The sequence below is a fragment of the Solea solea genome, chromosome 7 (genome assembly GCF_958295425.1).
Source record: "Solea solea chromosome 7, fSolSol10.1, whole genome shotgun sequence".
Lineage (NCBI taxonomy): Eukaryota > Metazoa > Chordata > Actinopteri > Pleuronectiformes > Soleidae > Solea > Solea solea.
The window spans coordinates 21,004,256-21,030,291 of NC_081140.1; the positions used below are offsets into that span (position 1 = coordinate 21,004,256).

Sequence of the window (26,036 nt, forward strand, 5' to 3'; positions counted from 1 at the left end):
CTTGTGTTCATTCTCTACCTCAGAACAGTTTGTGAGATGTGTTACCACCATCAGCTGAATTGTTTTTTGACCAAAAATAAACATGGAATCCTGAGAACAAGATAAAACCAAGCAGTTTAAAACATGGGTATGTTCCTTAATGTTTTTTCTTTCAGTTTTAATGTGATGTACTTCCTGTGAAACTTTCCTGCTAATCCGAGTGGCATATGTGAGTCACAGAAAAGTCTTCTGTTCTGATTACAAAAATAAGTCTATAGTATCTGTGCTGGAATCAACTGGGAATGCAGCTTTCTACCTATTGACAACAGTGCTTCGATAATCATCACATCTCACTCTAAAATACACCAGTAAAAACAAATCATAAAAATACAACAATCACACAATTGAGAAAGCGAAACATCCAAACTGATATATCTTTCTATGTTCATTGTACTTGCACAGAAAAATAAGAACATTTAATCTGTTAAAAAAAAAAAACACAACTCCAGTGTTTACCTTTTGTTTTAGTGTACGTTTTTTTTGTTTACAACAGAAATCTAGTCATTTTTTGGCTACAAAATAAAGTTTATCTGGCTCATTTTTGAGTCAAACAAGTTCCTTCCTCAGTAGTAAGTTCTGGGTGTGATAAGGATAGTGTCAGAATCTGGGATCCGTCTGTAAGTGATGTTCTTGTCGAGAAGAAAATTCGACTTACAGACTTTCCAATAGTGAGATTGAAGTGTTGTATCTGACTATATCTAAAAGCAGCCAACAGGCTCTCTGTTCCTTAAAAGCGTCTAACTCGTGTGCAAAACCCAATCCTCACACTTGAAATCCAGGTATGGTCCAAATGGAAAAATAAAAACAGCCACAGCCCTTTGTCATTCCAGGTCAGGCCTTTCAGCTAAAACAAAATGTCTACAGGAAATCAACTGAAATTGTTCAACAGGCAATTTGTTGCTTCTCCACTGTCACAACCCACAGTGAAAGCTCACACACAAGCACGCACGCACGCACAGGCCATGGAACACTGTCATTAACAGTGTTGGCATCATATGTTTTCTCACACACACACACACACACACACTCTTATTGCCTCTTATTCAGGGAATACACCCCTAATAGTTCAGTGATTCATATTAGAAAAACCAAATACCCATGCACACCAACTCTATATTTCAGAGCACTCACAGATCTCTCATCCATGACCTCTGACCTCTGAGGGCCACTCATCTGTGTGTAGGTCTATTCAATTTCATCTGAACCTGCACAGTCCGGAAAAATCTGAGTGTCACACGTCTCATTTCATCCTGTTCTGCCTCATCAGAGGAACGATGCAAGATGGCGGACCAGCCTTTGTCAGGAAGGGGTGTTTGAGCAGCTCATTGGCTGAGGCCCTCTGAGCTGGGTCTCGCACCAACATCCTGTCCAGGAAGCCTTTGAGCACAGGAGAGACCTGGGAGAAGGAGAGAAGAGAGGACGAAAACATCCAGAGTCAGCTGTTCATAATACTATCCTGTTGCTGTGTAAAAAGGTTATAAGTAACACTTTAAGTGCTCAATAGAAAGGGAAATGACAGCACACAATTGACCAGAAGGTAATGCTGAACTTAGCAGCTGGCGTTGAATAGAATAACACATTTATATGTGTGCCACATGAGGTCATATAAATTTCAGTAATTCACAGTCTACATATGAGGATGTGCAAAAGCTTCCTGTTTAATAAGAAGCAGGTAAAAACACTGTGCTTTTAATTTGGTTCTCTGTACCTTATGCAGATTCTTCAGTTTGGGAGGCAGGTTGTCTCGAATCATCTTCATGGCTTTAAGAGGTGGCTCATTGAAGTACGGCGGCTCACCGTCCACCATCTCTATGACCATTATACCCAGAGACCAGATATCCACCTGGAAGGACAGTTAAGTGAAGTCAACAACCAGAAGACAGATGCTTGTTTAGATATTTAAAAAATGGAGGAAAACACAAGAATGTTACCTCTGGTCCATACGGCAACCTGGATATTAGTTCTGGTGCCATCCAGTATGGCGTTCCCACCAGAGACTTCCTTCTCTGTACTTCCTTAGACACTTGAGCGCAGAAACCAAAGTCTGACAGTTTTATCTGGAGTGAGAAATAGTGAGACAGAGACAGATGCAAGCAGAAAGAGAAAAATCACAGGGAAGAGAACAAAGGAAATGTCAAGATAATTTGTCGCAGATAATATTTGAAGAATTTATACAATGCTATAATTTTTTTTATGCTCATCAATGCAGACAGAAACATTTCACATTGATTGTTTGATTGAATTGAATTTATAGTGCATATCATTATAAACTTGTTAAAGGTAGTTAATCTGACTGAGGTAGAGAAGTTTTTGATTTTGAGACTAGTTATACTCTAAGTGGTCCAGTCTGAGGTCAAGCCTCGTCAAGCCTCATTTCTGAGAAAGATGCGCATGGCTGAGAAAAAGAAAACCCGCCGCAGATGACGACCACAAAGCTGCAGTCTAGATATAACCTGAGCATTATATTTGTTAATAATAACACCGATGAGTTATCTGAATGCATCTTTGAAAAGATGAAAACACTCACCCAGTATGCAGGTGCATTAATCTAAAACACCCATTTACTGATGATAAAACTTCATACTTGGTTGAGTTTGTTTCCCCTAAAAGAGCAAAGCACTAATAAAATTCAGGTCCAACACCAAAACACTACATCACACAACAGGAAGCAACACAGGGAACTTCCTAAAATAAAACAGCAACTATTAAAAAAGAAAATGCACATAGAAACATCATGTGCACATGAAAGTTTATGTCCAAAAAAAGGCACAGAAAAAGTAAATGTGAACCCTGGTGGGTTCACATTTCTCCAAACAGAAGATGTACTGAAATGTTCAATATCCAGAAAAATAAAGATCATTACATCAAACAAATAAATTTAATTCAACTAACTCTATTGAAATCCCTTTCAGCAGCATCTGCAGGTTATTTCTGCCAGACAGAACAACAATGTCGAGGAACGTTACTGTGCACAGCTGCTTGGCCATGCATACTGCTGGAAGCCAAGGCAGTGGGTGAAACCACAGTTCTTCAACACAGCTGAACTGTCGGCAAAGACGCTGCGGTTTTCAAGATCGCTCATCGTGGCGTGAAATGTGTAAAAATGAGAGACTCAGCAAAAAATCTACCTACATCAGATTAATTTGCCCTTAAATATTATTTAAGATACTAAAACTTAGAAGTAAACAATGGGACAAAATACCCAACATTACTGGTCAAGTGCAGAATAAAAATAAAAAAAGTGTGAAAAGTGTGTAAAAACAAACCAATTCATCCACATTTATTCACTGAATAGTTAAGATTTTAATTTCAAACTCAAAAGATGGACCAGAAGATTATCCGGTAGGTAGATTTCCACTGACCTGACAAAAAATTACTCAACAGAATCATCTAACGCAAAGTATCACAGTGTCTTCTCTCATGACATCTGGACTAGAGCTGAAACGATGAATCGATTATTAATTGATGACTAAATAAATCGACAACTATTTTGCTAATCAATTAATCGGTTTGAAGCTTTTTTCATGATTAAAACAAGATTTCCGATTGTTTAAGCTTCTTAAATGTGAACATTTTCTTAATTTCTCAAATGTCTTGTTGTGTCAACAAACCAAGACATTTGAGAACCTCATCATTTCTAGGTTTGACGGTTGTTTTTATGGACCAATACCTAGAATACTACAATACAAACTTCAGTTTTAGTGGCACAGACCACTGACACATCAGATGCCAACTTTAAGTTCTCCATTTCCCTGATGTTGCTGTGCTACCATGCTGGTTTCATTTTGTGTAGAAAGCAGAAACTCGCTTGTCAAACTCGACAATAGTGGTTTACAAAGATGCATTTAGTTCCTCTTTCCAGTCAACATTTTAATTTTTTTTTCTCTAAAAGTGGGTCAAGTTTTGTCAGTGGCAGTTGAGCATACTGTGAGGAAAAACTGGATCAATTATGTGTACACAAAAAGCCCTGACGTTGCTAATTACATAATAACTAGGCACTGAATATGAAGTGGTCTTATTTACTTAGACAGTTAAGTGAATACCTCCTTGCGGTCTAACAACTGTCTATTCTCTGTGTGTTGGTGTTCATAAATAACCTGTAAATGGGGCACAAACATGGTTTGGACTGAGCCACATATCATTCCAGTTAATCAGCACCAGGGCACAGGATGAGGGCAACAAGAACAGAGGAAAGAGGAAAGAAGAGAGGGTAGGTGCTAGTCCAATGATCGCCATAAAGGAAGGAGGGGTGGAGGGAACACCTACTGCCAACATGATGGCCAATACTGTCCATGACGACTGTTAGTTACAGGCCTTAGATTTGTGTCATAAACACTAAATTACATTACCACGGGTGTGTAGCTTGCTAGACACCATTACCAGATTACCATTGCCATTACTCCTGTAAAACTACAGTTAATACATTTTTCGTCACTCTGCATATGTCATCCGGATGCATTGGTCTGATTGGTTGTAGGTCTGTCCAACTGAGTACAGAGGCATTTTCATCAACGTCCATTGGTTACGCTTCTTGGAATTGAGAAGTGACTACACCCTTTCCAGACTCAATCTGATTTGAGATTGAGATGCAGTCTGGCATTAGCCACACTAACTTTGACTGGTCAGTTTGTTTTTATATTTTAAAAGAAAGCTAGATTTCATGGCTTAGACCTCTTTAATCTTCGATGACAGTGTGGTACATACCCGGCCATCATGAGTGAGGAGGATTGAGTCACTCTTTATGTCTCTATGAATGACACCCTGTGTGTGGAGGACAGACAACGCCTTCAGGACAGACAAACACACTGTGGCAATCTGTTCCTCGTTCATCCTGAAAAAGGAGGAAGTAATGTTTAATGTTTCAACATTTCAAACAACTGTTTATCAGTTTCTGCATTAATCACTTCCGTTCACCATAGTAGGTTTGATGAGTCCATGTATCATATAAATAGTGATGTACATTATTAAATTACATGTGGTTGTGAATTTAAAAAAAGAAAAAAAAAAGTGACTGTGATGAGTCTCCGTGTGGGGTAACACTGCCCCCTTATGGGAGAAAAAGCTTTTGGTTGGTGAGGAATTTCATGAGAAATATTTCTAGCAAAACAGTGTGATCAATCGGCAGTCATAATACAAATGTGTTTATTAGTACCTTAAAGATTCAAAGTTGCCAAAATACATAAAATAACATGGACATCTTGATATTTCTTGATACATTGTCTCCTCTCTTTCGCTCTCTCTCACCTGGTGTGTGTTACAATGTCAGTGAGTGCCCCTCCCTCAAGGAACTCCATGACGACCCAGAGCTCATCTCCCACCAGGTAACTGTTGTACATCTCCACCACATTCTCATGATGATAGTCCCGCATGATCACCACCTGAAGTTGGCACGGAAACAGATGGAAAGACACACACAGAGAGTAATCTTAACACTGGTGAAAAAGATAGCTGGTGAAGGGACTACTGAGTAGCTGCATTGTTGATGCAGTCTGATCATTAATGAATGAGCTCAAAGGTTTAAAATATAATAATGACAATTAGCAGCTAATGTGAGCAGTTTGATGCAGATGTGAATGTTTTTTAAAACATTTTTCAACAGCTAAAGAATGTAGAAGAATAACTGTAAAGAATCACAGGGGTGTATACTGATCACTTTTAGGTCAAAGTTAGTGATAGAGTTGTACTGGACTGCATTTTCCTGAGATCACACAGAATTTTTCTGAAATACTGAGTCTACCAAATGGCATCAACTAGATCATGTAGTGTTACCTCGTTGAAGAGGAGTTCCCTGCGCTGCTGTTTCCTCAGGTCCATCTTCTTCACTGCGACCAGCTTTCCTGTGGTCTTCACTGTGGCTATACACACAATCCCTGTGGATCCTTCCCCTATCTTAATGTAGTGGTCCAAGTAGGTCCTTGGGTCACCAGGATCCACTACCATCTGTAGTGCCGCTCTGAACTGCTCATGGGAAACCCTTTGGGGCTCCCTCTGTGGTGAGCGACCTTGGGACGGTGCACTGGAAGCAGGTGGCCCAGAGGGCACTGGGGGCCGTGGAGCCGGAACGTTCGGATGAGGTGTGTGTGGGTGCTGAGAGACCTCAGGGGCCAGGCTTGGGTGGGAAGTATGATGAGGATGTGGATGACTTATAGGAGGTTTGGAGCTAGCAGAACCTTTGCTTGAACCACTTGAAGGACCATTTTGAGAGGAAGGTTCATTGTATCGAACCGGCTGAAAAAAAAAAAGAAGAAACATAACAATTTTCGTTAAGGAAATCTTAATGAATAAAAATGATGATGAAGTGTCTGGTATATTTATTATATATGTATGGAAAATGTACTAAATATTAAAACTAAACTAAACTAAACAAAAACAAAAAGTGTATCAAGAGTTACAATAGTTTTTCTTTTTTTGTCTTCATATCCCTGGAATTTAACTGCATGAATCTTGACACCATCATGTATGCATGACTAACAGCTTCCAGAAAAGAGAACTGGGACATAAGCAGCTAATTCTGACCAGGAGAACAAAGAGCAAGGTGGTAACAGCTACCATCCATCAACCTGTGGCTCAATTTGCACCTGTCTGCTGTTTTTCACAGTCAATATCTTCCAACAGGACTGCCTGCCCTGCTTGGGAACAGACACTTGTGTTTCTGTTTTTGCTTCTGTCCCTACCTGTCCTGTAGGGCTGCGGCCACCATCACTGTCTGTCCTTGGGTAGGTGTTGAATGGTCGAGTGGTCTGCTGGGCAGTCTTTATTAACCCCTCTGTTACTGGCATGTTTGGGGTACGGATGTTGGGCCCAGAGAGAGGCCTCTTGTCCCTGGGAGATTGTGGGCTGCCTTCCCGTGTCATGTAGCTTGACTTTGGCCTTTGATCACTGGGTTGATCCCTGCGAACCACCTGCTCATGGGAAAAGACGGAATTTGGTGAGAGATGGATAGCTGATAATACAATACAAGCAATTCCAACACACTTGAATTTTGGTAGAATGGCAGTATATAACCAAAAACATAACAATAAACAGCAATTATATTATCATCAACAAAACATTTTAAGTTTCATCTTCAGACCTGGTCCCTGTCTCGTGGCTCTCTGTCTCTGTGGGGGGGAGGGGGAGGGCCAGAGCCTGGTCTATCCCTGTGGGCCCTGCTGGGCTCTTGGCCACGAGGCTGCTGCTGTGGCCGACCATGGACGCCCTCATTCCTCTGAGTAGAAGGGACTGCTCGATGACCCTGGTGGGACTCACCTCCACTCTGATGTTCCAGTCTAGATCTGTGACTGAGAGGCAAAGTGATTCATGGAATAATTACAAATAATTGTGATGCAAGCAAATGTGCTTATGTATTGTTTCGTAAGACAGATATATACATGATTACTTAAGGCTGGAGAAGCAGTTTAATTCCTTACCTGTCTTTTCTGTCTGGCTGTGAGTAGTATCTGTGGTGAGGATCTCCATTCTCCTGCCCGCCTCCCCCTGATGAGCTTGAGTCCCTGCGGGGTTGGACAGGAGGACTTCCTCGTCGCAGAGAATTGGAGCGAGTCACAGACATGGTGTCAAACTCATCCAACAGCCAGGTCAGAGAGCCATCCACTGCCATCTTGTTGCCTCGTACGATTGCCTGGAGATTTTGGAGAAAAATAGAGTGGAACAGTGGACAACAGGATGGGTGGACCTGATATGACAAAGCTTAGTATCTGCTTAAGGATTCTGAAAGAAAATAAAACATCTTAACAATTTGACATAACTGTTTTTCTTAAATTTATAGACAATCAAAATTCAAAATGTAGCTTGATCTAGCAGCTGTTAAAGTATTTGTTTGCAATTAAATTTTTAAGCATCCAACCTTGCGTGGCTCGACAGTGGTGATGACGGTAACATCGATAAAGGGTTTGGGCCTTTTGGCCGTGTCTTCGATGAGCGACTGCCATTGCCGGGGCAACCCGACAAATTTTTGCTCATGCTCATCAAAGTCTGTATGTACACGATGCTCAAAGTTGGATGGAGCTGAGATTTGGATACGAGACTTCTTCTTCTTGGTAAACATGGTGGTGGCTGGGGTAGCTGCAGCCTAGCACGAGACCTGCAAGAAGGTAGAAGGAAAGAGATGAGGATTATTGCTAAAATAAAAAAATGCAAATGTAAATATGCCTATGGGCAGACAGTATGTAAAGCATACCACACATGCATGCATAAAGGCTTAATGGGCAACTTCAGTCAGCTGCTGCTGTTTTTACTTACTAAAGAGGCCATAGCATGGTCCTATCTCACTTATATGTGAGATATGGAGATGTATTTACAAACATGAAGTTGTTTTTATAGTCAAAAACCTCCTAGTCGCTGCAAACGAGCCGATGTAAATGTCTCATCACTGACGTTCTCGTCAGCCGTGCTGTTTCAGACCAAAACCACACCCGCAGAACATGGACTGTCTTGTGATTGGCCAGCACACGAGAGCTTTCCCACTGTCTTGTGATTGGCCAGTTACCTGGAAGTGACGTAATTGGCACGTCAGCTCTCAGACCCGCAGCTCCCCCTCTGGAAAGGCGGATGCACCGCTAGCAATTATCAAAACATTGAGTAATGCGATCGTCACGACCCCTCGCCGTAATCGCTTACGCATTTGAGCCGGAGTCTGACCCCGAGTCAGAAGACACTGTGACAAGTGAACCACCTCCATCGCAAATACTGCTGCGGGACACCTGTAGCTTGGATAATGTTGTGGTTACCAAGATGATAAACACACATACATGCAAATGAAATACGAGTGAACGTGTGTAGCTTAGCCTGTAGCCAACTATCGTTAATGCTAAACGACAGAACAAGCACACAAAGACAGTTTTATGGTTTGTAAATATTGTAATATACGTATTGTTGGCACTGCTCCTTCCTTTATGTGAAGTTTGGTGCTGTGTCCTGCTTTATATTGCCCAAAGTTTGTGTAACAATCCTCCGTGAAGTGGTTGCCGCATACATGGAGGTATTTGAGAAATGTAGCAGGGATATTTCCATCAAATATGAAAGATATCCACTGAGCTTTTCTTTGCTCATTGGTGGGGAGCTTGTGGAGAGTCTGGTATTGTTTATTGTCGCTGAACCTTTTTTGGACATGTTCTCAACCGATATGCTCAGCAGCTACAACAAGAGTAGTTCTTCTTCTTCTTTGGTTGAAAGTATGTCCCCGGATTCTAGTGCCCCGGACTAGGAGGCGCTGCAGTTTACAGGAGTGGTGAGATTCGCCATTGACGTAATTAGTCAACAGAAGTGCCTTGCCGCTTTGTAGAGCTCAGGAAAACCATAAAACCCTGCGCTCTCAGCAGTGGCTGAACTGATTGTTATGGATTTTAGGGCTTCATAGACGAGGTAATGACGCAGATACACACCCAAACACAGCGTTAATTGGCACTTCCGGGCTATGGCCTCTTTAAACAAGCAATTAAATAGGTCGAGGAAAACTACTGTGTGCAACTAAGTAAATATACTTCCTTAAATCATACCAGTCTTCTAATGTTCATAATACCATCTTGCATGCACTGGAAATTTAAAAGAAAATGTAATGAAGGCTCAGACTTCCTCAGATCACACTTGAATGGAGCACAGCCATCATCAACATTATTGGCAATTACTGCAGGCTGCACAAGTTCAGCATTTCACGAAAACCACTGGTCTTCCTTTCAACTCTGCTGCTTTGTCAGTGGATATCAAAAGAGACACTCCCAGGAGTCAAAGAGGGCCCTGCTGGACAGCTGAAGGGTGGGGGGCAGCTGACATGGTAAATTCAGCTTCAGTCTTTGCTTCTTATTTTCTACCACAAAGTCCCACTCCCACTCAGACCATTTACTGATGAAAAAAACAGAACAAAAAACAAGGGGAAGCTAAAAACAAGGTCATGCAAAATATGTGGGGATGGATCAGAGGGGGACTAGCACATGGTGTGAGGCTAGGTGAGTGGAGTGAGAGGGCGATCTAGGTGGGTCATGAGTTACAGAACATTATTCATACTGCCAAGCTGACAGTCTCTGTGGGATTTAACTTTTTCACAGCAGGAGTATTTCAAGTCTAACAGGACACACCCAGGAACACTGAGCAAAGTGAGGTTCACTGCCAAGAACACAGCTTTAACAGCACCATAGAAATTAAACGCAACACTCTAATTCAAACAGTATAATTTTTGCCAAAAAGGGGATTTATCATTTAGCAGAAAGACAAACGAAAAAAAAAAAAAAAGACCAAATTCAAATCAGCCAATCTACGTTTGGAAAATCTTAGTTTTATCCTAATTTTTGCTTTGGCACAACAGTAAGCTTTGTTGTAAATATCAGAAATCAAATATCTAATCAGTCTCCAAGATCAAACAATAACTCATTCAGCCAAAACAAGAAGCAAACAAACAGAATAAATACAAGCATACAGTCCAAAACTCAGTTTGAAGTATATTGTATTTAAAAGGGCACTTTCCTATTAGAAAGGTCAAAATCAGTAAGATGATGCAAGGCATACAATGTTCAATAGCATCTTGCATACCAACTCCACCTTCAGTATTTTTGGACTTATGCAGTCATGCATATTTGTAGTTGCAGAGGAAAAATACAAATCTCAAACTCAGATTGGTTGAAATGTAAGAAAAGTGCATATCCTTAAGCATTGTGTACCAGGATTGTTATCTTAGTTTCTAGCTTATAAATTACAAGTTGTGCAGGTGGCTTTCCAATACAGCACGATAGGAGAGTGGCTACACTTCCTGGGCAATGGCAAAGATTTTTAGCCTTCACCGGAAATGGAGCCTCGGTTGCACCTTGGCATGGATAGCTTCGACATGGGGCCTCCATATTAGATTTCTGTCCTTGTGGATGCACAAGTATCAGCAGGAATACACCTGCACTATGGGCGGTTTATGGATGGTTACTGGTGAATCATCTCCATTAGACTTGGGGTTAAATAATGAGAACACAGTATACAGCACATACTGTACATTGCCAACTATTAGTCAATAAAAAAAGAAATACAACCACATTATATTCTTATTCCTACATCCTTTACATAAACATCTTTCATATATCAAATCCAATGTTCATCTATTGATGTAACACAATCTGTATCATCAAAGTGGACAAGTGAATAAATGTCCTACTTTATAGTCATCAGTGTTGTGTAGCTAGATCCACATTAGGGCTGTTATCAAGTCTGTTATTAATTGAAACACAAGACATTTTAAGGACCAAACAACTAATATTAAATAATGGACAGATTAATGGATTATTAAAATACTAGTTAGTTGCAGCCCTAATCCACATTGAGATACATTTTCATTGTAATTTCTCTGAATAAACATGGTTCTCACCCTAGCAATCAGCTCTGGGTTTTGTTTACATTAGTAACACTTTCTCATAACAGCGAGTTACTGCACAAGTGATAAATGCCTCATTCCACTCATAATGGGTCTGGTGACAACAAGAGACAGGCACATAAATCACTGTACAGGCCCATCATTAGTGTTCAACTGAGACAGCGATATAATCAATCAATATATCGAAACTCTGGAACACAGATTGTAACTACTGCCTTAAGGAAGGACAAAATTAATGAAGTCTGGAAGAGGTGGCTGGAGAAATCAAATTACCTACAGAGGACAATAACAAACCAATATGTGTTGCACCCTCTGATTAGATACACTACTGGCAAGATAGGAACAATGTGGGCTGTAAGTCAATGGTGTAAGTCATAATATCTCATTGAACGCACAAGGAGCTTTAACTATAAATCAGTATGAAAAATTGTCATGTGGGGATGAATGACAGTGAGAGTCTTATATTTGCAGACAGCAGCCTGGCTCCAAATCTCAGAGTAGTATCATGGTTTTCAAAAGCTAAGATTTGTTCTGCAGCAAAAGATAGTGTATTTGGAGCTTCGGGTGAAAAGGGTGTGGGTGAAAAACAAAATTTTACTGCCACTCACACAGAGCCAAGAAAGAATAAACTTCATATGTGAGGAAGGCCAAGTGAAAAACCGAAAACAGATTATTTTGAGGGAAAACTCCATTCACTTTGTGGCAGCCATATTATCAAATGTTTTAATCTATAAACAGTAAATACAGTGGATGATTTTTCCCATACCACAGCAACTATGAAGAGAGTAGTAGAACAGGTGGGTCCAGGAACACACAAAAGTTAAGTGATTGGCGGCTCCAACAGATGGACAGTCCTCCCTGACCCGGACAGGTGAACAGAAGCAACAGATGTCTGCTCTTCATGAATACTAGAATATTTGTTAAATTTAATGCATCTATGAAATGGTGAGGTGATTTAAATAGAAACATGTGGACAAAATGAAAAGACCAACAGCTCAGGCTACATACAAACAAACCATGTATTTGGTAAAGAGTTTGATTACAGAGAAGTAGCATAATGTACTAAGGACCATCCACTTTTTTAAAAGAATGAAAGTAAACATTAAGCCATTTAAATGTCGTTGTTGTCTCACACAGTCTCAATTGTCCACACAGAAAGCTCAACGATTAACGATTGTACCCACTGAGCCAGAGTTAAGAGTCACTGTCCTATCAATTAACACAGTGCATGGGAAATTACTGCAGGCATTAAAATCTTATAGAGAGCTGAACAGAAGTTTACTGCTGCACCCTGCCACCCACTCAAACAATGTTTATGCTCTCTTGCAAAAATTATCAGTTATAGTTTCCTTGTGTTTTTCCCTCCCTCCCACTCAAAATCCATCACTCTCTCATCATCTTCTCTCCCCCGCCCAAGTCTTCTCCAATGTCCTTCTAACCCCACCTTTTCCCTCAATCTCGCCCTTTCTCTGCACTCCTTCCAATTTTAAGAGTCCCCCACCCTTCTCCCATTTTCCCCCTCTCTCTTCCAAAGTCCCCCCACCCGCTCTCGTGGTATTGCTCCACTGTGGCTCATGTATGCCTGGCTAAACAGTGAGAAAGCCTGTCCAGTCAGGGTGCCAGAGCCAAGCTGATGAGCTCTGGATGAAACTGCTGTCCTCTGGTCTGATTCAAGTATTGTACATGGGTGGTCCACACTTAGAAAGATACCATCAGCCACAACAGAATGCTTCAACTGTAATGGTGCATTTAGATATGAATCTGTTCTGAATAGAAGCCAGATCCCTTACAAGGACCATGGATTTATTAAATGCATTTTGAGTCTGAAAGAAATCAGCTAAGACAAAGAGTGTGCACAAATTTCCTACATCCACTCTAATGATTTTATGTCTGCAGCTCCACTGAGACATACCTCCCATAACTTCCAGGGTTTGACAGGAGCAATGTCAACACACTTCAAAAGTCAAAATAAACCATTATTGATTTCAAAAATGATTTTAACCACTGATGATGCTTTAACCTGACTTGTCAAAAGGCAAATAAACCTAATCAAATAACTTAACAGATTGTGTAATGAAATAGTATGACTGAGAACTTAAATCAGCCAGTCTAGCTCTTTATGTTGAGATATCCCTTCCACACAAAACACTGATTATGCTACTACCTGTATAACAAGTTCAGAATACTCATAACAGAATACATCCTGAACTGATTCTTAACCTCTGAACACATTTAATCAATTATAATTATAACAGTTATAATAATTATAATTCCAAGGCTAAGTGTTGCTAATTAAACCAAACTCCCTTTTTTATGCAACTATAAGAGTGACATTTCAAAATGTTACAGCCAAAAACATCCGGAAATGTGACAATAAATAGCCTCTAAACAATGACTGGTAACCTGACAAAGCAGCTGGTGGAGCACACAAAGTTAGATTATAATTGGGTATTTTTTTTTTAAAAACATATACACCAATATTAGCTCATCAGCAAGACAAAACACAGACACGTAGATTTAAAAAGCAAGATAGATTAGGTCACAGTATTCAGTTTGTCATTGTTTTTGTGGTGCTCTTGCATTAGGTTGGTGGTGCTGACTCAGTAGTGACAGTTAATGGCTTGTTCTCACACTACTGCAACACACAAACACAAAGGACAACACTTCCCAATGTTTCCCTGATTCATTAAGTGCTGTGCAAACATACCGTACACTGCGCGACCTTGGGGCTCCTGTCTGCTAAAGCGAGCATCAGCCAGTTCACACTGCATGTGTGGCAGCTTCAGCAACCATGCTTCATGTAGTGTTCCTTCTTCTTACATCTGTCTACTATTACAGTTGATGAGGCAGTTAAGATACAGAACTGCTTGGCTGGCTATGAACTGGTCAATGAAGTTGCATGTCATGGGAACACAAGTATTACAACCAGCATATTAACACCCTTATGGTCTCACGATAGCTGACAAGGTGATAGCTGATGTTTGCATTGTGAAATCTGAAATCTAACTAAAGAATAATGTACTATATTACAATGATATCTTATGCTACTGGTTAAACATAGTTCTGCGTTGCACACCAGCTTGTCAACACAGAGGACTGCACTACAGCTGCGATACTTTGTGTAATCCAGGGTTTCTCTTTTTATAATTTGATCTGTAGACATACCTTTGAAAGACGACATACTACAGCAACGCGATTCACAATATAAAGAGCACATTTGTGCATAAGATAACATTTCTGCTAATTTCAGATAATTTATTTTATACCTAGTACAATGTTGAACAGCTGAAACAGCCATTGCCATGAGTATATGTATTGTATATGCTTGACAAATTAATTACAATTTCACGACTTAATATGATGCATGATATTTCATACATGTACACACAAATCTTAAGTAAAAGACTACAGAAAATCTGCAAGGTGACCAAGGAAGAAAATATGCCACCATCCTCACCCAGCCTCTTAAATGACTGATGTAAACAATACACTTTCAATGGATTTATCTCTTATATGATAACCACAAGTTAGGATTACAAATGTCATAGTCTATATGTTAACATTTGGAAGACATTATTGTAAATAACTCTCTGCATACATAAGCTCAGTTCTAAAAAGACAATAACAACTAAGGACCAGCCCTGATTACAACTGAAACTGTCTCCCTGTACTCTACTGGGTAATATCCATGACTTTAACTTATAGAGACTCAAGAGATTTACTGAAGCAGATCCCTCATCTGATAAACTTGAGGTATCAACAAGTTATATTAAGATATTAATGAAATATTATATATATTAATAAAATTACATTTTAAAGAGTCAGACAGCTTTTGTTGTCCCTTGTGTATTATTGCTTGGTGAGGGTGGTAAAGACGCACCAGCATGGACACATTATTTTCCATGTGTGTCTCTCTCTTTCTCTTCATGTCTCTCTCTACCTCCCTCTCACACCTCCGAACAGTGATCATCATGTCTGATCTTTAATCGATCACCCAACACTTCAGTCAGCTGTTTTTTTCTTTTGATTCGTGTAGTGCTTTTTTTCTTTTACGCCCCCTAACATTTTTCAATCACCAGCCGACACTGGGAGTCATGTTGTGTTGTAATAAGCTCTCCCGTCTGAAAAACACGATAATGGGTGAAACCTATTGTATTAATTGCTTTGGTTACAGAATAGTGCATTTTCTTTGAGCTAAAAGATGACTCAGTTTTAATGTCACAATGACAAGTTAATGTTAAAGTTTTTTTTATTCCAGCTTTACTGAATTTATTATAAGTTAAAGCTTAATTCACTTTGAAATTAGACACCAGCCTGATAGTTACAAGAAAAAACAGAGTGAGGAGATTAACAATTCGATAGACTTTACTCAATGTGTGTTTCACCAGTTTTAATTAATGGATGTAAAAACAACTTTCAAAATAAATCAGTCAGACAAAGAACTAAGTCAGCAGTACAGTCTACAATGACACCAGAGATTAAATTGAATACCCTCAAATTTGGAGGCAAATTATCGACCAGTGATAATCTCAGAGTAGAGTACGATGTCATGTTACACAGCTATAACACAATAAAATGAAACGAAGGAAACTAACTCGCTTCACATCAATGTCCAACTTCCTACTGCGTTCAAAACACAACATCACTGCATAAAAACAAATCACTTCCAGAATCTGTTCAGCACATTGTGTCCATGTGTCACCAACATTTGTGCACAGAAAGACACATGACCTGGACAGCTGAGTCCAGCAGCTGTCTGACAGCAGTGGGTCAGTGAGAGGTTTGATGGTGAAGAAGAGGAGGGAGGAGGAGAATTCACCGTCAGTCAGTTCTCAGCGTTTCAACAAGGCTGCCTGTCTGCGTCAAACAAATATCCCTCGTTCGGTTCGCTGCACAAATCACACCAGGCAAACAATAACGTTATTATGTTTTTTTTTTCCTGACTTACACTTGATCCGAACAGGGAGTTTTCAACAACAACAACGTGTTGTTTTTGGTGGCCCAGATGATCTCTCTCTCAACCCGCAAACGCAGCACGGACGCAGCAGAAGTTTAAACTTTTAACTTGTTAGCTATACGACCAAACCCGGGGTTCAAATACAACATAGTGATAGAAGCGAGGGTGAAATTTGTCGGTGAATACTCACTTTTAGTTCCAGGTACAGCGACATATTCACACACTATCCACCTGATCTCATGTTGGGAAGCGCAGCGGAGGACGAAGGAGGAAAAAGACAGACTGCACCGCCGGCGCTGTTTCCGTGAGGATATGAAAACTTAGTTCACGCGTCAGAAGCGTCGTTATTTCCCCATAAAAACACGAAACGACAACGGAGATTTCGGCAATTCGGCGTTAACGGAGGTTGCAGGGGTACATACACATACAGACAACGCGGCACAGCACAGCTTTGAGCATTATACAAAGTGTGTCGCATTCCTATGGTTTCAGCAAAAGAGCGGCCCAGTATCATGACGTCATCCAGAGAGAGCAAGTGAGGGAGATAGCGTGTGAGAGAGACAGGGGGGTGACCAAGGGTCTGTTAACCGCATGTCCCATTAAAATGTATGTATGTATACAGTTATAAGCAACGTTTCTACACTCTCCCGATGTATTTTACACACTACGAACCTGTCTTCACAGGTGTGTCTTGTTACCTGGCAGGTGATGTGGCTCTGGCTACTTAAATTATTTCCTCCACCAAAGAGCTCATGTTTGTCTGCTTTTGAACAGCAAAACTCAAAAAGTAAAGTAGATATTTTCCTGAGATGTAGGTAATGGTTTAAGGAAGATAATATTCCAATGGTGATGTGGTTACAAATAAAGATTCAGTATTTGTAATAATATTTGTTAGCCTTGCAAGATAGGGCTGTGTATTGACAGTGGAGAACTGAGTGACCTGGGCAGAAGTGTGCGATATCCCAGTGGTTTCACAGCATTATTAACCACCAAGGGTTTTTTTTGCCAGTGTTTGGGGCTGATAACATGGAGCATATTTTGTGCCAAACCAGAGAAACACTCAGTACGTTTACATGACATTAGACAAAACAGAATTATTGCGCTAGAACTGGACTTTCATAATACATAACCAAGTCAATGGGTGCTCACAAATAGAAGTCCAATTGAACAGTTTAGTTGTTACTGCATGGAAACATACTGATTCCAGATGTGCCTTTTATTTCTGAAATTTCACCTTTTCTGAAATATCTGTAATCTGTTTTTGGTTTTTTGTAGCGATAGTGATGGATTATATTCTGTAAAATCTGTGTAAATATGTATGATTTTTTATTTCTGTCAGGGGCATATTCAGAACATTGTCATACTTTGCTAAAATACATTGCTAATTATAGTGTACAATCAAAAAATAAATGAATATCATACTGATACACTATTTATTAAGTTGGCATCTCAAGCAATTTAACTCTCAAGGTGTTGTTTGCTTCCGTCTAATAACAGTATGACTCAAATTATGTCTAATTGTAACAATCTGATCTGATATTGTGAAATGTCATGTCTGCCAGCTCACATAAACAGATTCATCACCAAAGTCACAAAGTTAGCAAGTCAAGGCCATTGCAAAATACATCATCATCATCACAAAATAATTTTAGACAACTATGATCGAGGAGTTTTGTTTTAATCACACTGGAGAATTATTTATTTTTGACTTTGTTCCTGTCTGGTTGCTGGGAATGTTGCTGATGTAAACAGCTCTTTATCACATGTCAAATTAAACCAGGGAAAGGAAACTGAACAACACAACTTATTGAAGTAATGTCACTGATCTGTAAAGGAATCAGTGTCTGAATGAATAAACCTGTTGCTGAGTCTTCATTTACGTTCACATTCATCAGAAAAACATTTAAGCATATCAGATCTGTTTATAATAACATTCTTACATCAAAGTCAACTTAATACTGCTGTGAAATATGTCTATATTATTTAATTATTATATTATTATTATTATTATTATTATTATTATTATTATCATATACACTACCAGAGAGAGTATACGCTTCAACAAGGGAAAGCTTGTTAACATTCTTTGAAGAGTAAAAATACAGCAGCAACAGATCCACTCAACATATCAGAGCCAGAAACACACAAACCTGCCAATCCCAAGGCTGAGTTCAAACAAAGCTCTCAGTGTGGCAGCCAATAAGGGTTGACTTCCAGATGCAGGTTGTGGAATGTGGAAAGGTCAACGATAAAGGCAGCAGAGAGAGAGAGAGCGCTACATAGAACACACAGGCTAGCTTAGACATATTTCAGCTCTCTCACACACACTACACAGAACCTAGTTTCCCCTCCACTGATACAGTCTAGGACGGAAACATTTTTGTCAAGTTCACAGGAACAGGTGCATGAGCTGCCAACAAGTTCAAGTGTGATGGTATTACTCTCCTCACAAAAATACTAAAAATTATTTACAGACAGACTGGTGGAGGATACAAAGTAATGGATAACTAAATATTTACTGTACTCTATGAGAAATAACACAACTTCTTAAAAAGAAAAACCAAAGAATCCAGAATACAAGTCTGATTTTCTTATTTCTTATTATTAAACATAATAATTCACTACAACATAATAAAGACAATAGTAGATATGCATATTTGCATACAAGTACCTGACTGGCAGATTAAATCTTTCAAGACACTGATTATTTCCTACATGCACAGTACTGATGCCTCAAAGTTTTTCCATGTTGTGTTACATGCAACGGATGGAACAACAATTCACTGACCACTAAGTAGTTTCAGTGTCATAAAGTGTCAGCAAAATGTTACATCCAATGTACATGCTATTTTTCTTTATTTAATTTTAAGCTTAATTTCTTTTTTAATTTTTAACTTGTGTGCTCTTTCTGGTACTTACTGAGTCTGATATGGAGCAACTGTAACAAAACAATTTCCTTCGGGATAATAAAAGTATTCTGATTCTGATTCCCATTTCCGGACATGAACTCCAGATAATGTCTGAAGAAGTGTTTCCACATATTCTCTAGAATTTGCAGGAGAAGGGACAATGCTACTAAGTGACTGTTACAGCCTCTCCAGACAATCTCTGGTGTTCAGTGCATGTCTGAGGTCTAACTTCGATTCCAGTTGACAGTCAGGTGACAGGTAACAATGTTCTCAGCTATTTACTTTACACATACTATTGTGCAATGTTCATGTTAAAGATCAAACACATTCATCAGCTGTAGCACCACCTGAAGTATGGCAAAAACAGAGAAAATTAGATAATGTTGTTGTGAAGAAGGCAAACTTTACATCAATCTTCCCTGTCATTAGTGCGGCCAGTCATCACTTGACCATGTGGTCTGAGAATAACTGTGTGCAAGATGTTCTGCCAAAAATAGCGTGACTGTGATGATATTCAAACCACAGACACGGTGGAGGTAAGAAATTGTGTTCTGGTGCTAAATAGCTAAATAGCACATAGGCTGTGAAAACATTGTTGAGGAAAGTGATCAGTAATCACAGTTCCAGCAACTACGTGACAAGTATTGATCATTCACATATTGTCATGCCAAAAATATATGTATAATTACATTTTATATAATTTAATATGTCTTTTATCTACTGACAGGCAGACAATACAGTAACAAAAGACCAGCATGCATCATCCAGAATCTTATGAGAGAAAGCAAACAAACAAAAAGCATTTTACCCTTTGTTTTGGGTGCACTTGTGCAGGTTTACTACCCCTTTAGGACCTATTCAGATATAAACACTGACCTTGACATGTCCAGTGGTACTAATGTGTGCCAAAATGTGGTTAGGTTAAGGTTAGAGTTGGGCATTTACTGTTTATGGCTAAGGTAAGTAATAGCACTATGTTTAGGCTGTCCAAATGAATGGAAGTCAATGCAATATCTTAAGAAAAATCACTGCCCGATCCTGTTTTTGTGTGTGTGTGCTTGTGTGTGTGGAACCTCCATATCCCTGTGGAGTTGCAGGCCCGAGCTTGATATTTTTTCAGCTGAAATTCAAACATGTAAACACAAGAATAAAACTCCTCACTGTTCCAGGGTCCAAAGAAAGACACACAGAGGGAAGCAGTTGCCACAGCACAATTACACTAGATTCCACTAGTGGGTAAATCTATTACCAGCAGTGAAAACTAATATGAACTTTCATTATGTGATGATTGATGTTGTGATTTATCTTTTATGTCAAAACATTAATCAGCTATGACAGTAAAACTTAGTGGCTATTTAATATATGTTCAGCTTCAGGACAAACCTGGAAGTCGACTTTTATTATTATACGGTCTATAGAAAAATACAAGTTATATATTTGAGTTTCTGCTGATGTTTTGCACACTGATTTATTTACTTCAAATAAAAGGACTACACTGAATGGTAACTGGCTAAATATCTACACTACACCTCCATTGGCTGTTGAACTTAAGTCTATAAAGTAGGTCAGATATTATAATTTTTTTAATTCATACAGTGTTCTTGCCTAGGCACCTAGAGGGTTGTGTTGATGTTGGCCACCACAGTCATTCCTGAGAGGATTTTGCTTCTCTACGGCAATAAACCCATAACAGGGAAGAATCATCATGTATAGTCCGATATGATCCTCAGTGTTTTCATTTCTCTCTCTCGCTCTCCAACCCAGGGCTTATTTAATCCATTTCCAGTCAACTAAGCTTGATCCTCTGTCTCCAGGTACTTTTCAGGGGGTTTTGTTAGCTTGTTTTTGGAAGGAGTTGAATTCAATGTCAACATCAAAACCTATAAAAATGTAACTGTATATGTTTGATATATACTGAATAGTTTTTCAAAGAAAAATAAAGAAATCAAGTAAATAAACAGACAAAAACTGAACATAAGAACACAAGAAACAGAGAATGAAAGAAAAGACCATTCATTAAATTCTTATAGCTCTATTGGGCAAAATGTTTTGTCCTGAACTGAGGTGAGTTTTTACTTTTATTGCTCTTCAACTGTTTTCTCTATGCAGAGCTCTTATTGGGCTGTGTTTTTAGCAGAATCCAGCATAGTTTTGGCTCAACACCCAGCCTCCACCCTTCACTCTCTCTGGATTGTCCAAAAGGACCCACACCTACCTGCAAACTAAACAAGTCCACTTTCATCTTTGCTCGTTTATGCTTGCTTGCTCTTTCTGTCTCTGTGTCTCTCTCTCTCTGTATCATGAACATGACCACAAAATCTATCCCTTTCTTTTTGAACCAATACCAGTGAAATCTGATACCAAGAAATAACATACTTAATGTTTCTATCTTTACTCATTACCTACAGTTTAAAATGAAACAAAGAAGGACAAAAAGTGGAAAAGTACAAACTAGTTGTTGGTGTGAGTTAAAAAAAAGAAAAGAATATATATATATATGTATTCTAAAGCTGTGACTGAAAAGCAGTTTCAATAGCAGCTGTGTTTGTCTATCGCACTCCCTCTCTGGTTGACCCTAAGGTCATCTCACATCAAACTTATGATAACATCCCTCCAGCTCTGCCCCCTGCTGGACACGTCTGTCAACAGTTATCTACAGTCTCCACCTTCTTGTCTTTACTTCCATACATGATTAACAGCTCTCTTAAATGCTAGTTACCAAAATGTGTTAAAACCACCACATCTGCTTTGGTGAGTACCTTCATGCTAAAGAGTGTGCTTCCTGAATATGGCTTCTCTAACATGGTCATTTCCTCATCAGATTTTAGCTACAATATTAATCATTGTGGCCACCAGAAAATAGTACACAGACCAGCTTTTGAAACTGTGAAATTAAACCCTCTAAAATCATCAGGGAAGGGTTGTCTAATTATTATTTTTTTATTACACCTGATATATATTTTTGTCATCTGAACCACAGTCTTTTTTGACAACCAACTGAACTGTTTACAGGAGAAAGCCTTCTTCATTCAGCTCTATTCTAGCCTCCAGGGTACCACATATCTACTCACTGTTACTACTGTTACTAGAGCAGGGAAGGGTGCAGCAAGCTAATTGAAGCCTCCTGTCTGAATGAGAGAAAAACAAGAATATTGCTTGAAGCATACTTTATTGCAAAACATCACATGCCCTTGGAGAGAAGTTGTTTAACACACAGCATATGTAGCCTCATGTTAATTTACCAATTAAAGCATTTATAATTCACAAAGTACGAGACATACCCCCAAAAACACTTTTGTCTATTACTCACAATATTGAAGAAAGGGTTTGGGTTAGATGTGGCTTATACCCCGTTCCCACTGTTAAATCCTGGGTTTCAACAGGTTTTTAACCAGTGGGAATGTGTTTAATCTGCATTTACTCCCAGGTCAATGCTCAGCTGCGATTGGTATTAGTGGTAATACAAGACCCAATTGAACACACAATTTCTTCTTCACCTACTTCTCTACATCTACATTTTAGCTATGCAGTATTAGGCAATCCTTCCAGTGCAATGTGAGGCATTCATTCATCTTCCAGTTTTTACTTTTTATAACTTGGGACAACGTTCAATATTTTGAGTTAAGTGAAGAACTACTGGCAAAAGGAATCTTGTCTTTTAAGCAAGCTCATCTGGATTCAAAAATCCCAACTATACTTGCTCATTGGAGTGCAAAAGTGCAAAAAGGTGTAGGATTTAGTTGGTTAACAAACAAGAGTTCATGGGTTCAAGGCCAGCAGCTACTTTTCAACAATCAGATAGAGATTAGGAGATTATAGGAGATAAAGAGCCCCGGGAACCTCATGATGTCAAAATTAAGTGTTGAGCCATTTAAATTGGTTTTATTATATATTTGAAATATCTGTATATTTTTTTGGAAAATTTCCAATTTGTGGAACTAACACAGAACCAGGTGGAACTAATGAAGTACTAATACCTAATTAAGTAAGTAAAAAATGTTATTGCCTTCTGTTGGCACATAGTCACATTTGAACCTCAACTAAAATAAGAATTTCACCAATGAGGGGCCTTGTTCCTCATATCACCCTTAGATCACAACATCTTTTCAGGGCTGAAAGCTGCAGATGCTGATCAGCAACTGTTGGGCTGTGCTCTCGATTGTTTCTCACACCAACACATAGTGTTACTTCCTCATACAGTTATGTTTTCTGAATATCTTGCAGAGCATTATGTAGCCTTGGTTTGTACATTGATAGGAGTGCCGGGTTACAGTGTGTATATGAGGAAGAAGAGGGACCCCCTCCTTTCGGCTCTGGCATCTCAGGAATGTGTAGTTTGCCCAGCACTATTCACACAACAGTGCTGACTAAGTAAGTTTCTCGCAAACTCTTTATTTTAAATATTAAAGCCTTAAAAGTAACACACACATACATAATGGTGGGCTGTAACAAATGCAGTACTTTTACTCAGAGTACATTTTTGTTCATTTATTTGTACCAGATGTCAATGTGGTTTTTTCTATGGTCTATGCCAATGCTGAAATCAAGGCAGCCAGTGAATGACATATGATGCTGATTTTAGTTTTATATCCTGATATTTACTTCTGATTGTCTTTCTTTCTTCCATATGACAAAAGTATGAAGTATAATAACAAATGACACACAGAATGTATATGAACTAAAGTAAAGATACATGTAGGGCTGAAACAGTTTGACAATTAATCAACTTTCAACTATTTTGATAGTCGATTAATCAGTTTGAGTGTTTTTTGAGTGTCTAAGTTATATATACTGTATATATACTCTTGCACTGGTATGTGTATACTGTATGTATGTATGTATGTATATATATATATATATATATATATATACACACACACACATACATACATATATACAGTATACATATATACACATATGTATGTGTATATATATATATATATATATATATATATATATATATACACACACAGACTGATTTTCAGCTTCTTAAACGTTAATATTTTCTGGTTTCTTTGCTCCATATAACAAAGAAATCACTAGAACTGAATAATGTTTGGTTTGTGGACAAAACAAGACATTTGAGAACATTATAGTTTACAGGTTTGAGAAACACTGCTCGACATTCTATGGACCAACCGTTTACTCGATTAATCTTGAAAATGATCGACATTAATCTATTTCAGGCCTATTAGGACCAAGCCCTGAACTGGTAATTGAAATTTTTTGATTATTATTATTATTTTTTTTAACTTTAGTGGATTTGGATTCATAAAATATGTAAATATAGATAAATAATAATGTAGTAATAATTCGGCAGATTATTAAAATTGTCTGCATCTGTGGTTATCAAAAGTTGGCAAAATATCGACTAACCAAATAATCAGTTGTGTACTCACTGCACATACACTATACGATATAACAGAGGAAGGACGGAAAAAAGACACGTAAATCTTAACGATCAGAGGATAAGGGGAAATTATGTTCAATGTTTAAGTGGGGTCAGGGACCAGAAACAGCAACTTTAAAATACTGCCAGTCTGCCCAGAAAGCACAAGGCTGAGACACACAACCCCGTTCCTCTGTCATGGGTGAAAATGAAAATCCAGGATGTTTGAGATTCACAAGAACCGGTTACACTTTCCGGTAAAGGCGCAATACGATAGCACTCAAAGAGAAATACCAACAAGATATTGTTCGCGTAGTTTCATGAAAACTGTCACACAGAAAAGCACAACTAATGTTAACATTAACCAGGTATATTTTGGATTTACCATTAAATCGATCAGCGAGCGTAAAATGAACTTGGTCAGTGTGACCTGAGCTTTTTAACTGTTCAACAACTTTCACAAGTGACTCATCACTACCACCTTCTAACTTTCCCACACATAGAAAACAACAGACTTTTCATGTCACTATGTGGGTTTTCTTCTCTCACACACACACACAGACACACACGGGTCCCACAAGAGACACTCTCTGTTGTGTCTTATCAAACCCAGTCTAACTGGACCTGAAAGCAGCTAACATTAGCCACCGTTAGCAGCTAACCGGAGAGTACACAAGCGCCACAACCTGCTGACCACACGCCTGAACTACAGTGTTTAAAGGCATTAAGATTACTTACCCCGAAGCTCCAAGTACAACTCAATGTTGCTTCCACTGCGATGTGGAAAACAACTTTCCTCGGGTTAGAAGCGCTGCAACGGGTCAACTTTGAGCAAACTGTGTGACATTAGCCGAAGTCTCACTTTCCCGACGCCATGTTGCACGGGAGTTACACTACATCCGGGAAACTGCAGCCAAGCACCATGGCAACCGAGCACTGATATAATTAAACGATATAATTGACTGATATGCACAAATGACAACCTTGCTAATACACTAGCCTATCTTATTCATGTCACAGAAACAACATCGTCTGCTTACATTATATGAAGCATAGATCGGATTTATAGATATTTATTTATTTTCAGTGTGAGTCAGTATGCTTGAACCAAAAATTGTTATGCATCAGCCATGCTATTTATGTGCCTACAACACCACATTCAAAAATCAACAATTGCACTAAGTACAGACAGCATTTTATTTTTAACATTGTTTTGCTTACTGCATTATGAGATTTATTTAGGCTGTTTTTGCAGGAAAAAAAAAGACCCATCATCCGGAATTAATTTTCAGAGCAGTGGGCAAAAGGGGGCTTAGGGGAACCAAAGGTCAGTATATGCCTCGGGATCCTCTGTCTAATCAATTTGTTATTAGGTCCCATAGATTAATGGATTAC

General features: G+C 39.0%; 1 protein-coding gene across 2 annotated transcripts; it reads right to left on the reverse strand.

Annotated features, from left to right (window-relative positions):
* Positions 1–485: 485 nt before the first annotated feature.
* On the reverse strand, positions 486–25,539 carry pak4 (p21 protein (Cdc42/Rac)-activated kinase 4). Of its 2 annotated transcripts, none has more exons than XM_058633978.1 (11): positions 25,380–25,539; positions 7,886–8,122; positions 7,449–7,660; positions 7,112–7,319; positions 6,714–6,941; positions 5,809–6,267; positions 5,284–5,417; positions 4,744–4,870; positions 1,971–2,096; positions 1,748–1,882; positions 486–1,435 (listed from the first exon to the last, which is right to left on the reverse strand). In XM_058633978.1, exons 2-11 carry the CDS (start codon positions 8,084–8,086, stop codon positions 1,280–1,282), a joined length of 1,986 nt encoding a protein of 661 aa, XP_058489961.1. In that variant the 5' UTR covers positions 8,087–8,122; positions 25,380–25,539; the 3' UTR covers positions 486–1,279. The 2 variants fall into 2 exon arrangements, with proteins under 2 accessions (XP_058489961.1, XP_058489962.1); XM_058633979.1 differs by lacking the exon at positions 25,380–25,539 and adding an exon at positions 16,534–16,825.
* Between the last annotated feature and the right edge of the window lie 497 nt (positions 25,540–26,036).